This window comes from Vipera ursinii, assembly GCF_947247035.1.
Source record: "Vipera ursinii genome assembly, chromosome: 2".
Lineage (NCBI taxonomy): Eukaryota > Metazoa > Chordata > Lepidosauria > Squamata > Viperidae > Vipera > Vipera ursinii.
The window spans coordinates 231,403,311-231,420,313 of record NC_139513.1 but is presented as its reverse complement, the minus strand read 5'-3'; the positions used below and the strand labels follow the sequence as shown (position 1 = coordinate 231,420,313).

General features: G+C 37.6%; 1 protein-coding gene across 4 annotated transcripts in view; it reads left to right on the top strand.

Annotated features, from left to right (window-relative positions):
- The window catches only part of UBQLN1 (ubiquilin 1), a 43,156-nt gene that overhangs the window by 3,928 nt on the left and 22,225 nt on the right, over positions 1 to 17,003 (top strand). For all 4 annotated transcript variants that reach the window (XR_014491646.1, XR_014491647.1, XM_083355868.1 and 1 more), the window contains exons 2-4: positions 11,213 to 11,364; positions 14,756 to 14,868; positions 15,889 to 16,151. Coding sequence is in view for 2 of the 4 variants with exons in the window: in XM_083355868.1 (XP_083211994.1) it covers positions 11,213 to 11,364; positions 14,756 to 14,868; positions 15,889 to 16,151 (528 nt within the window). In the remaining 2 variants the exon portion in view is untranslated. The remainder of the gene's footprint in view (positions 1 to 11,212; positions 11,365 to 14,755; positions 14,869 to 15,888; positions 16,152 to 17,003) is intronic.

The window sequence follows — 17,003 nt, the reverse complement described above, 5'->3', positions numbered from 1 at the left end:
GAATTGTAATTTGAATTAGGCCTAATTTCAGTTTTCAGATGGAAACTTTTATGAGCGAAACATCATTGTAGGATAAAGACAAATTTAGAAGTTATTGACAAAATCTGGAATGCTGTGAATAATTTAAATTTAGTCAACAGAATAAAAATTTACCAAACCAGGGAAATTTACTGATGCTAAATAAAGTGAATATTCATTAGATCAGTAAATTTGGGGTATTTTTTATTTTATCACTCTAGTTTTATCCTTTCTAAGAATAGACTGGTTAACATTCTGGTGTCCAACCTTTTAGCTTGCCCGTGCCACATTGAGTGAAGAGAAATTGTCTTGGGACAAATGTAAAATAGATAATGTATATAAAACAACATAAAAGTTTATGATCTTGCAGGGCTGCATTATTAGCTGACCAGTGCCGTGGGCTATGGATTGGAGCTAAAGTTTTGGTTCATACTGCTTTCAAAGAGAAGTTTCACTTTTATCTTACATTAAATTCTTTGTAACAGACACAGAATCGCCTTATTATTTGGTTTAAATCATGTCTTTGAGAGGAAATGTACAAGCTGCTCACAAATATTTGTTTTTAAAAGTATTTTTAATTTGAAATATTAGGCATGTATAAATTTGTAACAGCTTATTTAGTTAAAGTGAAACTATGTTTAGTCTGAAAACTGAAGACTTTGATCACAAGCATTATGTCCAACGTAATAACCTTTTTCCTATTTTTTTGAAATAATAAATTTTACAGATGTTAGAAACCAATTTGTATAGATTATTTTTCTCTGGCATACTGGCATTGAAGCTTTCAAAATTTCATGATTTATTTAAATGACGCTTCATTGTATGTTTTGCTACAATAAACAGTTACTGTCATATCTGTGGGGACAAAACTCATCTGTAGAATACAGTAAGAAGTTACAGCAAGAAAGGAACCAAATTAAATGGATTAAAATGCCTGTGAGAAATCATGAATAAATTCTCTTGTTAGATAAGTGTGTCTGGAGAAATGTTTCAAAAGCAGAATTTATTCTTTTACATTCTTGTGTACCTTAAGGTGCCAAGACCTTTTACATTTTAACTTCTGCATATTTCAATCATATCATTTACATATGACTGAAAAAATGTTTTCATATTGAGAAACCATGTTTCAGAAAACTGCATGTCAATGTCTAAGGGTGTTTTAAAATTATTTTTTGCTAAGATTCTATGCTGTTTATGAAGAGAGAAGCACATTTTTTATCTGTACTACAGGTGAGTTTTTATTACATTCTGTTGACTGGAAGAAGAAGTATTCATAGCGTTTGCCTTCTTTATCAAACAAATCTTAAGCTGTCATAGAAGTGGAAAATTCTCTTTTACCAGTATTAAAAAGGCAGTAGATTATGACTCTGAATAATATAGGACTTCCTATAGTATCTTACTGTTTGGTTCAGCAAGGAATAAGCTTTTTGATATAGCCTGCCCTATTATCAGAATTCTGATTCATGTTTTTTGTACAATAATATGCGGATTCTAGGAAGACTACAGCAAGGATTAAATTTAGTTATTAAACTAAGAAATTGGTTTATCATATTTAATTGTGTTTCTTCATTTGAGAACTCATGTAAGTTTTCAAAACCAGTTAGGCAAAGTTGCAAAAAAAACAATTAATTTGCCATCTCACAGAATCATCCCATATTAGCAGAATGTTTGGGCTAAAAACTGACATACTGAGCATCTAAACTTTGGATGATAAATTTATTATAAATTTGATTTAACCTAAAAAAGCTAAAATATTTTTCCTAGTCTCTGAAACCTTCATGTTAGATTGCATTGAAAGAATACAAAAAACACTATTGGTTAGTCCAGGGGTAGGCAATCTTGGCTCTTTTATGACTCGTGGACTTCAACTCCCAGAATTCCTGAGCCAGCTCAGGAATTCTGGGAGTTGAAGTCCACGAGTCATAAAAGAGCCAAGGTTGCCTACCCCTGGGTTAGTCAAACCAAAGTGTTGTAATATTTCATGGAATTTACATATAATTATTTGTGTAAGTGTACAGAGGGTATTTTAAAATGTGAATAATGCAAACATTCTTAAGTAAATAGTTACTAGATTAAATACTATATTCATAAAAAATTTTCCTAACCTCATAATAAGTTGCAGTGAGGCGTTTCATCTTGTGTTCCCCAAATAGAGGGAGACAATATCTAAAGGGAAAGTGCTGGCAGCAGGTGGAGGCTCATACCTGAACTTAAGCATGCATATGTTTATGAGTTCAATATCTGTACAACAGATATACAATCTGTACAACAGATGTACAATCTGTACATCTTTCTACAGTTAATTTCCCCTTGCCTTAATTCTATCTTGTTTTTCTTCCCTTCCCTTCCCATTGTTTTCCCCTCATTTCATCTTTCTCTTGTTTTCTTTGTACTCTTTCAATTTCTGTCATTTCTGTGAAGAGAAGGAAGGTCTTTATAAAAGTATACTTGTAGTTATGTATGTGTTGAAGAGAATAGTGTTTGTAAAAATTCATTTAGTTTTACATTTAATTACTCATTTACAGAGTATTAATCGGTTATTAACTCCATGAATATTTTTTTGATCTGACACTGGGTGTTTTTTTTAAATGCCCAATGTACATATGTACACATTACATAGACATACCCTTTAGAAGTATATCATTTACTGTGAGGAGTTGGCAATTAGCTGGTTGCAAACAATGTTGTCATTGTTTTAGATATTGATACAAATTTCTGTATGTTGGATTCAGTCTCTGAGCAAGTTCTTAAATATTCACTTTCCTATTTCACACTGTGTTACTTGAAGCTTCTCTACTTCAGATTTTCTTAGGTCACATGCTTTGCAGCTGTAAATCATTATTGGGATAGACAGGGGTTTGAATATTTGCACTTGCTTTACTGTTTTCCACATGGTATAGGTAGGATATCTATTTGTTCACTGTGTGCATGGCATTTATTCCCAGCCAACGTGAGGTGTAGGATTCACATTCTATGTCAACTCATCTTCTAGTTTCTTTTCATGGAATAAATTTTACAAGTGTTCAGGGTTTTTTTGTGCTGATTTCCAAGCCAACTGCTCTGTTTACCAAGCAGCAGGTAAACTCAGTTAGCTGCTACTTGGTATCTTGGAAATTGTGGCTGATTATTACAGTATCATCTGCTAAAACTGCAGGTAGGTGAGCTTCTTGCCATTGTTGTTAATACCTTTTAACTGCACAGTTGAGCCATCTGAAAATTTCATCGAGCCATTGTGAAAAGCTTCATGGATATTGTGTCACTTGTTCCATAACTTGGTGTAATAGGATGGGCAGTAAAAGAAAATGGTGTTGCCTTCTATTAGCTGGGTGTAGCTCTTATTAATATCTTGATTTCTCAATGTATTTCTGATTGGAGTCATTTATATACTGTCAAAAAGCATTTGACAGTCATCAAATACAAAGCATGTTGTTGTTAGCTGCGAAGTCGTGTCCGACTCATTGCGACCCTATGGACAACGTTCCTCCAGGCCTTCCTGTCCTCTACCATCTTCTGGAGTCCATTTAAGCTCACGCCTACTGCTTCAGTGACTCCATCCAGCCACCTCATTCTCTGTTGTCCCATTCTTCTATTGCCCTCAATCTTTCCCAGCATTAGGCTCTTCTCCAGTGAGTCCTTCCTTCTCATTAGGTGGCCAAAGTATTTGAGTTTCAACTTTAGAATCTGGCCTTCTAAAGAGCAGTCAGGGTTGATCTCCTCTAGGACTGATCTGTTTGATCGCCTTGCAGTCTAAGGGACTCGCAGGAGTCTTCTCCAGCACCAGAGGTCAAAGGCCTTAATTCTTTGGCGCTCAGCCTTTTTTATGCTCCAGCTTTCACTGCCATACATTGTAACTGGGCTTGACTATACGCACTTTTGTTGACAGGGTGATGTCTCTGCTTTTTAATGTGCTGTCTAGATTTGCCATTGCTTTCCTCCCCAGGAGCAAGCGTCTTTTAATTTCTTGGCTACAGTCCCCATCTGCAGTGATCTTGGAGCCCAGGAAAATAAAATCTGTCACTACCTCCATTTCTTCCCCATCTGTTTGCCAGGAATTGAGAGGGCCGGATGCCATGATCTTGCTTTTCTTAATGTTAAGTTTCAACCCAAGTGTTGCACTCTCCTTCTTCACCCGCAACAAGAGGCTCTTTAGTTCCTCTTCACTTTCTGCCATTAGAGTGGTATCATCTGCATATCTTAGGTTGTTGATGTTTCTTCCGGCAATCTTAATTCCAACTTTTGATTCATCTAGCCCTGCCTTTCTCATGATGTGCTCTGCATATGTTAAATAGGCAGGGTGACAATATACAGCCTTGCTGGACTCCTTTCCCAATTTTGAACCAATCAGTGGTTCCGTGTCCAGTTCTCACTGTTGCTTCTTGGATACAAAGCATAGGGACACATATTTCTCCTGTTTGTTTCAGTAACTTGTTAATTGTGAGGGGGATCATTGATGGTTGAGTATCCTTTGTGAAATTTGGTTTCCTTTCATAATGTGTTAGCTTTTTAATATTCTAATCATTATAACTTGAATGAACTTAAGAGTTGATGAGAAATTATGTTGGATGATAATTAGCAAATTTTTGGAGTCCCTTTTTTAAAAGGACTTTGAAAGAGTCTTTGAAGAGGTCCATTGGTCAGGGATATCACCTGTGTCTAGGTAGTTATTAAAGAATGTGGTCAGTTGCTTTTCTAGCTTTGTAAACTTCAAAGATAATGTGTGGCTCTCGTGTCTTACGTCATCTAGCTTGATTTTTGATAATTTGAATATTTACATACATGTTGGTGTTTGGACATAGCTACCAGTATTTTTGAGACAAAGATCATAATATGAAAATGCTTGTATTTTTTCAAATATTCATTGATCATTTGTGCTGGTATCATCCTTCTTGAAGGCCCTTCTTTCGGTTACATTTCCTTCTGGCATTTTTTTAATGCTGATTCTCACCTCTTCCTTGTTTTCACAAGTTGTAATTCAGTCATTTTCATAGTCTTCTTTTAGCTTCACTTTGCATTTCTGCTTATAGAATTTAATCCTTTTGAGTGTATTTTCTCCTTTGACCTCCTTCCTCTTCTCTAAGAGCTGTCTAACTCTGTTGCTAATGCAAGAGCTTCTTTCAGCTATTATCTGAATTTTTGCTGCCACTCTGCAGTTTTTGAGTTTTGTAATGAGATGGGATGACACTAAGGTTATGATTCCAAATTTTTTCAAAATCTTTTTTTAAGTACAGTTGTATATATTGTCATTATACTATCAATGTTGAGTCAGTGTACTGTTTTGACACTTTTATATGATTGCCCAATATGTAGTAGGTCTGATTTATTTTATAACATAGCCACCCATCTTTCAGTCAGCTCGGGCGGCTTCAAGCCTTGGTTTCCTTGTTTGGAAAATGCCAAGTCCAGCATTTCCTTGCTGATTTTTCAAATTAGGTATTCATCACATACAGGATTTGTAGCTTAGAGAAGGTTGCTAGTTGTTCATCATTTTCATTTGCTTCACATGAGAATTTGCCTATGAAGCTTTTACTTACTTGGCTTGAGCTTACTCAAGCATTTATATCTGTGATTTGCTTTTTATAGACTGGTTGGGTTAACTGTTATTCAGGTTTTTGGAGAAGCATTTGTTTTCATCTTTGTTATTGCTATTGTGGGGAGAATGACATTGACCAATGAATGGTAGGTCTTTGGGGCCTTTTTATTTTGAGGGTTGCAAGATACGGAAAATACTATAATGATTGTTTTGTGTATATTGGTTGGCAGCAGTGTGTTTAGATCAACCAGTGCGCTGTCAGCTTGCACCTATGTATGTTTCATTACCATTATTATGCCAGTTGTGTGTTTTAATTGATAGTCCTTTTTTGTTCAGGCCAGTGACAGTGATGTTGATTTTTGTGAGATCTTACTTGAGATGGTTTTGGTCTGGGATGGCCTATTGAATCTGTCCTTTTGTTCTACATCTTTCCTCCAAAGAAATTGCTTATATCTCTTATGACTCACTATTCCAGCACTCTGGGGTTTGTTTTTAAGCATTGTAGGTTGGTGGTTTCCTCCTTGCAGCTTGTTAGGCCTGGGGAAGGTTCAAACATCAGACATTTCTTTGTCAGCATTTTGTTTGCTGTTAGATGGTCAGTAGTTAACTTTTTGTCATGTTGGTGTCCATTTAGCTTTCTCTTTAAGCCTTCCCATAACTACCACTTGGAGAAGTTGACATTGGCAGTAGATGGGAGATAGAGCATGTAAAGGTTACATTGTCTAGCACATTTCTGGTGATGTGTTATTTTCCCCATACAACAATTCAGAACAAATTGTTTTTGCCAAAGGGCTAATCTATTTGCTTAGAAAGGTTTTTGAAATTAGGTTAAGGGATGCAAGTTTTCCACTGTTGGGGCCAATTACTGTACTACCATGTTTCCCCAAAAGTTAAACCCAGCCCGATAGTAAGCACTAGCTTGATTTTTGGGGGTGGGCCTAATATAAGCCCTACTCCAAAATTAAGCCCCTGTTTTAGGGTGAAGTGCACCCCTAATAATCAAGCTAGGGTGGGGGCATGGGGGGTGAAGCTGCCACACACACCCTGAACCCGCCTACCTTACCTGTAGGACCACCACAGCCAGGCCTCCCACACCCCGACAACTGTTGCACCACTCCTTGACTTCTGCGGCCACTTGTGGCTGACCGCCATATGGCACATTGTGCCATTGCTGCTCCTCCAGGCAGGATGCCACATGGCGCTTCGGGCCGCTTCCACTGCTTGCACATTTTGGGCCGCTTCCACTGCTTGTGTGGCGCTTTGGGCAGCTTCTGTTGCTCATGCACTTTGGGCCGCTTTTGTTGCTTGCAGCAGGAGACCATGGCGCTCTGGGCCATTTCTACTTCAGAAATGGCCCAAATAGCCATATAATGTCCTGCCACAAGCAGCAGAAACGGCGCAAAGCACCGTGAGGAGCGGCAACGGTACAGTGCGCCACATGGCATCTGGCCGCAAGTGGTGGCAAGCAGCCGCAGAAGAAGTCAAGCAGCGGCACGAGAGGTGTCGGGGTGTGGGGAGGCCTGGCTGTAGTGGTCCTAAGGTAAGACATTCTCTGAAATTAAATCCTAGTGCCTCTTTTGGAGGCAAAAAAAATATAAGACCGGATCTTAATTTCAGGGAAACACGGTCTCAGTTGAGACTTACTTAGCATGTGTTGTGTTTGCAGAATTTGGGGAAGGATTTGGTGATTCCCTTTCTGTTAGAAAACTGGGCAGATAGTTCTTTAAAAAAATGTATAGATATTGCTGGTGACTTGACTGCCTTTGTGGATTCCAGGTAAGGATGAAAGGATTGTTCACATTTGATGAACATCATTATGTTTTTTTATTTGCCATTTAGTGATTTTTCAGTTAAAAATTTGAATAGATTCCATTGAGAAAAATTTACCTTGAGTTCATGAAAATTGAAGAGATTATCAATATTCAAGTAATTCTTACTTATTATAGTCAGTAAGTTGCAAACAAATGCACAAAGCAGGCAAAGGTTTCAAATCCATTCTATTTTAATTGGGAACCTCGGATTAGGTTGAAGTTGCTTCATGTAAATGCCTATAGGATCACTTTGATTAAATAATTGGATATTGCCATTTATGTTATATGATATATGTCATAATCATGGTTTAGTGCTAGACTTTAATGAATAAGATTTTCTAAAAAAATATATTTAGCAAAGACATAGTAATTGTGCAAGTTATTTTCCAACTGTGAGATAAAATTTAAAAAAATCAAATTGAATACAAACAAAACAATTTCTAATGTTATTCTTCCTTTCCCTTGGTTTTCTTTTATTTGTGCATCTGATTCCTGATAAAATACTATGTTATTTCTACTTCTCTGTGGCCTTCTTTCTAACTCCATATAGCTTGATTATAGCTGGGCTACATTACTTATTTTTAACAAGCAAACATTTTGTTTTGTTTTGAGGTTTGAGGCCAGAATTGTTGTCCTATATTGCTCACAGTAAGATCAAGACTGTATTCTTTGTGTTACAAGTAAAAGAAATGCCATGTTAAAAGAAGAATTCTGCATGCTGTATAAACTGTACTATAATTAAAAAATACTGAATCTGGAATTGGAATGTCTGCTTAGGCTTTTATACGTATCACTTTAGAGTATAGGGTGATCTTCTAAAAATTAAAGCAAATTAAAGAAAAATTAAATTCTAAATCCAGTGGTAAAATATGTAGTTGATTGTTTTAATTGCAAGATTATGGCAGTTTCTATTATAATATTCTGCTTGCCAATAGAGATTAATATTTCTATAGGGAATATGCATGAATTCTTGAATATTATAATTGCTACATTATCCAAAGTATATCCTCTCCAATCTTCTACTTAGTGCAGGGGTAGGCAACCTTGGGACTTGCTCAGGAATTCTGGGAGTTGAAGTCACGAGTCATAAAAGAGCCAAGGTTGCCTACCCCTGGCTTAGCATTTCAGAGGATTGTATTTTCAGTATGACATAGCTGTTTCAGTGACCACCAAATATTATCAGATCACACATACTTGGAAAACACTTAAGCATGATTACTGCTGATTATAATCTGTGGCTGCATATGCATATTCACATGCAATGGCAAGTAACTGGATTTTCAGTGGTAATTTTTCTTTTAGATTTTAAATCCTGGTTTTATGCTTTTTATAAATAACTCTTAATGTTTAGTTTCAGACTAAACATTGAAACTAAACATTAAGAAAACCAAGATCATGGCATCCAGTCCTCTCAATTCCTGGCAAATAGATGGGGAAGAAATGGAGGTAGTGACAGATTTTATTTTCCTGGGCTCCAAGATCATCGCAGATGGGGACTGCAGCCAAGAAATTAAAAGACGCTCCTGGGGAGGAAAGTCATGGCAAACCTAGACAACACACTAAAAAGCAGAGATATCACCCTACCAACAAAAGTGCGTATAGTCAAGGCTATGGTCTCCCCACTTGCAATGTATGGCTGTGAAAGTTGGACCATAAAAAAGGCTGAGCGCCAAAGAATTGAAGCCTTTGAACTATGGTGCTGGAGAAGACTCCTGTGAGTCCCTTGGACTGCAAGGCGATCAAACCGGTCAGTCCTAGAGGAGGTCAACCCTGACTGCTCTTTAGAAGGCCAGATCCTGAAGCTAAAACTCAAATACTTTGGCCACCTAATGAGAAGGAAGGACTCCCTGGAGAAGAGCCTAATGCTAGGAAAGGTTGAGGGCAAGAAAAGAAAGGGACAACAGAGAATGAGGTGGCTGGATGGAGTCACTGAAGCAGTAGGCGTGAGCCTAAATGGACTCCAGAAGGTGGTAGAGGACAGGAAGGCCTGGAGGAACGTTGTCCATGGGGTCGCGATGGGTCGGACACGACTTCGCAACTAACAACAACAACAATAAATAACTCAAGGCAGTGAGCATACCCAATATTCCTTCTTCCTCCTATTTTCTCCACAATACCCCTGTAAGATGAGTCTGGTTGTGAAAGAGTGATTGGCCCAGAGTCACCCAGCTGGCTTGTATGCCTAAGGCAGGACTAGAATTCACAGTTTCCTGGTTTCTACTCTGGGATCTTACTTAGACCAAACTGGCTCTACGCTGCTAACTTTTGAAGAGGACACAGCCTTTCAACGTTTTGGTTAGCAAAGAGATCCTTCCTCATTTTTAAGGCTGAAGAACAATATGGCATTTGAAGGGCTGCTTAAGTTGAGCCTGTAAATACATTTATATGGCATGCATTCCCATTTAGATTGGCAACTTTTGTATTGGCAAAACATTTGCAATTTCTGATTTTTTTGTATCATTGGAAGGAATTTGAAAGGTGTTGGGAAAGATGAGACTTCCATGCTTTTGTATTCTCTGTTGTCTTGGTCTTGTGACTTTCCTTGTATCCTCACTCATTTCCCTGGTGAACTAATGGCTGGTAAATTATGTTAGTTTTGTTTGGGTAATGAGGTGAATTATAGTTAAATGTAGGTGAAATTTTAAACCAGTAAATAGTTACATTTAAAGTTTTTTGTGTTGACCACAGTGTTATCCATAGCTCAATTTGTGTACCACATAAATCAAACCAAATCACATTTCCATGTGATATGTAAACCTGGCTATTTAAGTCTGCAGAATGAAGCTCTAAATCAGAGGTCCCCAACGCCCGGTCTGTGGTTCAGTACCGGGCCGTGGCATACCATTAATCAATCCGCACAAACAAGCAAAGCCCCATCCGCAGGATGCAGGCAGCACACAAAAACCACGCACCCTCCGGTCCATGGAAAAACCTCTCCATGGAACTGGTCCCTGGTGCCAAAAGGTTGGGGACCTTTGTTCTAAATCATGAGTATCCAACCTTTTGTCTTGCTAGCACCACATTGAATGAAGAATAATTGTCTTGGGCTGCATATAAAATATACAATATAGTTTGTGTGTTTGTTTGTTTGTTTGTTTAGCTGCCCATCTTAACCATACGGCAACTCTAGGTAGCTGAAAATATTAAAAGGATAAAACTATGTAAAAGCTATATACAATAAAATAGTATAAAAATAAAAATACTTAACCCTAACTAAAAGATGAGGAAGGAATAGGATGAGCAGCGGGGGGAGATAGGATCTGTTATTAATCTGTCAACCACCTCCAATGTGAAGCTCCCCCATTGGATCCCCAAACCTACTGTAAGTTCTTGTGGAAGGTCAGAAGGGCTGGAACCAATTTCACTCTGGGGGCAGGATGTTCCAAAATGCAGGAGCAACGGCAGAGAAGGCTCTTCTCCTGGACCCCTCCAGCCAGAATACCTTGGCTGATGGGGCCTGCAGTATGCCTCCTCTGCTGGCATGGGAGGGATGGGCCAATCCCATTGGGATGAGACAAATCACATAAAGGTTTATGAACTTGTGGGGCCACGTTACTAGCTCTCCAGGGTCACATGAGGGCCATGGGCTGAACATGCCTGCTCTAAGTACTCAGACACCCTTCCTTATCTCCAGTATACATTTTCTACAAAGATGGTTTATATAGTTTTCATGTGTATTGTACGTATATGGATTGTATAAACATTTTGTCTTATAAAATATTTGGCATCTGAATGGGGCAAATTTCTGCAGTTGATATAATTGTGTGGTAACGTTTTATTGAGCATGGGAGCAACTCATGTTAATTGAACAAATTAATGCACTATCTAAACTATATTTCCCCCTTTTTTTTAGTTTAAAGAAGAAATCTCCAAACGCTTTAAGGCTCACTCTGACCAACTTGTGTTGATATTTGCTGGAAAAATCTTAAAAGATCAAGATACATTAACCCAACATGGAATTCATGATGGACTTACTGTGCACCTTGTCATCAAGACACAAAACAGGTAGGCTGGCTTGTGTAGCCTCTGATTAATACTTTCTTATCATCTTAATGATTTACATTGTTTTAGATGTTTTTTAAAAATAATCTAATAAAACCAAATAGAAACAAATGTGCTTAATTCCGTCAGTTTTGAAGTATATATGCTTTCTACAATAAGCCCCAGGAGCAAATATCCTTCTGGAATATGTTTCTGAACAAGCTGAACAATTATAGCAATTTGTTCATTATCTTGCATCATGTTATGGCAGTTCTAGGATTTCATATCTTTTTTCATCAGACAATAACTACTAATTAGGTTTGTATCCTTTCTGTTTGATCAGTTGAATAGTTATTGTAACAGCATTAATATTTTAACTATGAGGGGTCCTTGGTACTGATCTTTGTTGATTTCTTGCAGATGTTTAATTACCCAAAGTAGGTAACATCAGTGCTATTGATTTAAGTATATTTTAAGTAAGTTACAGATATCTTAATTGCAATTAATTTAGAGTCAGACAAGAGAGAAACATTAACTTAGAGAATACTATATATTACACTGATTTGTAATCAATAATACCTTTGTTGGAAAAGTGTGCAAATCATCAAATTGATCTGAATTTTTTTTAAGAACACAGATGTGATGTGTATCCATTTTAAATGTCCTTTAAATAGAAAATAGGTTATAAATCAAATGATGCCATATCTTTTGTTGTACTTTAATTGATATGTTAAGTACCTTGGAAATACAGTAATGAAGGAAGTGAAATTTTCTGTGTATAATTTTGAGCAGAACAGAATTTTGTTTTTTTTTTTTGCAGCTAATTTATGAAACACCAGTGATTATATATCTCTGATAAATATTGATCGTCCACTCATCAGCTTCTTTAATAGCAGTTGATGCAGTTTTAGTGCTCTTGATTTCATTTTCCTCCCTTTTTTGTCAGTGTAACCTATGGCATTCCAAATACTGCACAACTACAATTCAGAACATTATTCTCACAATTTGCAGTGCTTGCTAGGGATGCTGAAAAGTGCTGCTCAGCATTACATGGTTCATCTTAGTTTGACTATTCTGCTGTAGGCATACAGTGCATTCAGAAAGTATTCAGACCTCCTTCACTTTTGTCAATTTTGTTATTCTGCAGCCTGATTCTACAGTTGTTGAAATTCATTTTTTTCTCATTAATTTACACTCTGTATCCTATAATGACAAAGTGAAAACAGAATTGTAGAAATGTCTGTAAATTTATTAAAAAGAAAAAAATGAAATATCACATTGGCAAAAGTATTCAGACCCTTCACTCAGTACTTTGTTGAAACACTTTTGGCAGCAATTACAGCCTCTAGTCTTTTTGGGTGTGACACAACAAGCTTTGCACACCTGGATTGGGGGATATTCTGCTATTCTTCCTTGCAAATCTTCTCCAGCTCAGTCAGGTTGGATGGCAACTGTCAGTGGACAGCCATTTTCAGAGCCCTTCAGAGATGTTCAATAGGGTTCAAGTCAAAGCTCTGGCTGGGCCACTCTAGGGCATTCAGAGAGTTGGAAAATAAACCTTCGGCCCAGTCTGAGGTTCTGAGAGCTGTGGAGCAGGTTTTCACTGAGGATATCCGTGTGCTTTGCTCCATTTAGCTTTCCCTGACCAGTCTCCCATTCACTGCTGCTGAAAAACACCCCCACAGCATGATGCTGTCACTACATATGTTTCAATGTTGGGATGGTATTGGGCAGGTGATGAGCAGTGCCTGTTTTTCTCCAGACATAACGTTTAAAATTGAGGCCAAACACTTCAATCTCGGTTTCATCAGGCCAGAGAATCTTGTTCCTCACAGTCTGAAAATCATTCCGGTGCATTTTTGCAAACTATCAAGTGGGCTTTCATGTGTTTTGCACTGAGGAGAGGCTTCCATCTAGCTGTTCTGCTATAAGGCCCAGATCGGTGGAGGTTTGCAATGATGGAACTCTGTCCCATCTTCACACAGGATCTCTGGAGTTCAGTCAGTGCCCATGGGGTTCTTGATCACCTCTCTTACTAAAACCCTTCTCCCCCAATTGCTCAGTTTGATCAGGCAACCATCTCTTGGAAGAGTCCTGGTTGTGCCAAATTTCTTCCATTTGAAAATTATGGAGGCCACTGGGCTCTTAGGAACCTTGTCCAATCAATTTAATTTACCACAGGTGGACTCCAATCAAGGTGTAGAAACATGGCAGCAATGATCAAGAGAAACCGGAGGCACCAGAGCTAAATTTCATGTGTTGTTGCAAAGGGTCTGAATACTTATGCCAATGTGATATTTCAGTTTTTTAAAATAAATTTACGGGCATTTCTAAAATTCTGTTTTTACTTTGTCATCATTTACTTTGTCATTAATCTACTGAGTGTAGATTAATGAGAAAAAAATGAATTTCAACAACTGTAGAATCAGGCTGCAGCATAAGAAAAAGGAGATATGAATACTTTCTGGATGCACTGTAGTTATTTCAGATCACAGTTACGGTAATTTGTTCTGCATGCACAATGGTACTGATCAAATTCAACTAACTTGATGAATATCTCTTCTATAGTTCCTTCGTATTTCTATGCACAAAATTATCTCATTCAAAACTATAAAAATGTAGTGTACAGGTAGTCCTTGTCTTTTGATCACAAGTGAGACCAAAATTTCCATTAAACGAGGTTAGGTCGCACCAAATTTTATGACTGTTATGCCATGGTTGTTAAGTGAATCACTGCCATTGTTAAGTGAATTACACAATCATTAAACAAATCTAGGTTCCCCCATTGACTTTGCTTATCAGAACCCAGCTGGAAAGGTCACACATGGTGATCACATGACCCCGGGATGCTGCAACCTTCATAAATACATGCCGGTTGCCAAGAGTCTATATTTTCATATATCCTGAGACACTGGAAGTGCTGACACAGATGTAAGTGCGAAGACCAGTTGTAAGTCACTTTTTTCCAACTTTTGTAATGGTTCATAACTGTTGTAATTTTGAACGGTCCCAAATAAATGGTTGCGAGTCAAGGACTACCTGTACACTCTTTAAAAATACTTACGTGATATTTATAATTGAAAGTAACGAAGTCCATTCTCCGTGCATATGGCCATCTTTATTTCCCTTTGGTTTTTTTCTTTCCTCTTTTTTTAAAAAAAGAAAGTAAATTGCAATGCACCCTGTTTACATTGGAATGTGTGGATTCTCGTGACTCATCAGTTGAGGACTGGCCTGATGTTACAAGAGCCTCTAAATCCAACTGTAATTACTTTGGATAAGGGTAACTTAATCAGATATTTTTATGATAAATGAAAACTGAGCTGCTGCTTTCAAACACCTTTTTCTTCCTCATTCAGTTCCTCATTTTGACTAAATTTGTTCATTGCAGAAATGTTTTTTTAATGTTTTATAGATCACATGATAATTCAGCTCAACAAACAAGTACTTCAGGGAGTACTACTACCATAACAGCATCAACCAATAGTACCTCTACAAATCCAACAAATACCAGCCCATTTGGTTTAGGTAAGGCCCTTAGTAAGAAGGATATTCTCTAAATAAGCTCTAATTTGGGGTGTGTGTACACACACACACACACACACACACACACACACACACGGCTATTGCTAAATGGTAACTGATCTTACAAGTGTATGTGTATTGGGCATTCTTGTGAAATTTGGAAATACTGGTCCAAAATTCCCCATTACACCGGTTGTACACACAGGGATACTGTATGGAAAACTGTAAAACTGAATTTAAATAGATTAGGGCCAAGAGGATTCAAAGTAACAATGGCGCGGAACAAGGGGAACTTACGACAGGTCCTCATTGCAGCAGTTGCAAAATCATTGCAGTCACATGATTGTGATTTAGGCACTTGGTAACCAGCTTGCAATTACGATGTTGCAATGTCACACGATCATGCAGTCGCCATTTGCAACCTTCACTGTTGGTTTCCAACAAGCACAGTTATTGGGAAGCTGGCATTTTTATGAGAAGTCTCATGATATAAATGATTAAATAAATTAAAAAAATCAATGTTCTCCATTCTACCAGATTTCTTTTACTTGTGCTATATTGTATGCTCTGTTACAAACAAGAATATAATTCTGCTTTTCTAAACTATTAAATAAACCATTATTTGACGTTAAGGTAAGAAGAAACAATTCCTTAAGGAATACCTTACTATTTTGTCATGACCAAAAGAGGGAGAACCATATAGGCACAAACTGGTTTTCAGCTGAAAAGACAATTACTTTTAACAATGTCAGCAATCTTGCTGAATCACATATTGTCATCAGACTTTCTTTTACATATTTTAGTGCAAATGACAGTGACATTATTCCTAAAGTATTGGACACAGTTAACTCGAAAAATGGCACAAAACAAAATTGGACAGCTAACAAGAAAGCATACTAACCAAAGTTTGAAAAGAAATTTGATAACATGAAATCTCCTTTAACTAAAAAAACCCTTATTAATAAAAAGTGATACAGAAATAAATCCTGAAGCAATATTTAGTACTTTTGTTGTTTCTTGAAGGTGGTCTTGGAGGACTTGCAAGTCTGAGTAGCCTAGGTCTGAGTACCTCAAACTTCTCAGAATTACAAAGTCAGATGCAGCGACAGCTCATGTCCAATCCAGAAATGATGGTTCAGATTATGGAGAATCCCTTCGTTCAAAGCATGCTTTCAAATCCAGACTTAATGCGACAATTAATTATGGCCAATCCTCAAATGCAGCAACTGATACAGAGAAATCCAGAAATCAGTCATATGCTCAATAACCCTGATATTATGCGACAGGTAAGTAAAATTTTGATCATCTAATACAGACATGTCAAACACAAGGCCTGGGGACCAGATCCGGCCCGCAAAGTGGTTTCATGTGGCCCGCGAAGCCATCCTGGAAACAGTGAGGGAACGGCCCCCACTGCCTTGGCCCTGGCCCAGAGACCCTCCTTCTGCCAGAGACGCTCAGATCTGTCCCACTCCTGCCTAGGCCCCCATAGGCACCCTTGATGCGAACGATGTAGAGCTGGCCACGCCCACCCAGTAGGCCACGCCCACCCTGGCCATACCCACCCGGCCCCCTGAGGGCAACCGCAATGCTGATGTGGCCCTCAATGAAATTGAGTTTGACACCCCTGATCTAATAGGTATTAGATCATGATTTGTCCCCATATACAGTAAATTAATGGCTTATAACACATAAAATATAAGTATGGTTCATTTAGTAATTAAACATGAATTAGATAGTTACATATTTTATTATGAATTAGATAGTTTACATATATTAATTTTATCATTGCTTTATATTTATACAGATGAACTCAAAGTTAGTTTATAATGATTTATGCCTTGGGTCAATCTAAATATTGCCAACTGTCTGCACTTACTCCAACATTTCAAAATCCTTTCAAGTTCTTCCATTGGAGAAGATTTGATAGGAAGTTATTTGGATAACCTTGGAATCTCAAAATACAATCTTAATCACAGAATATTTATATTTTAAGCATGTTCAGATGAGCACAGTTCAAGCACTTATCATACCTAATCAATAAAGTTTGGTTAACCCTAGATATTGTGAATAGCCATTGCATTCCAGTAGTGGGATAGCCATTGTATTTTACTATATATCATTACATATTTAAAGAT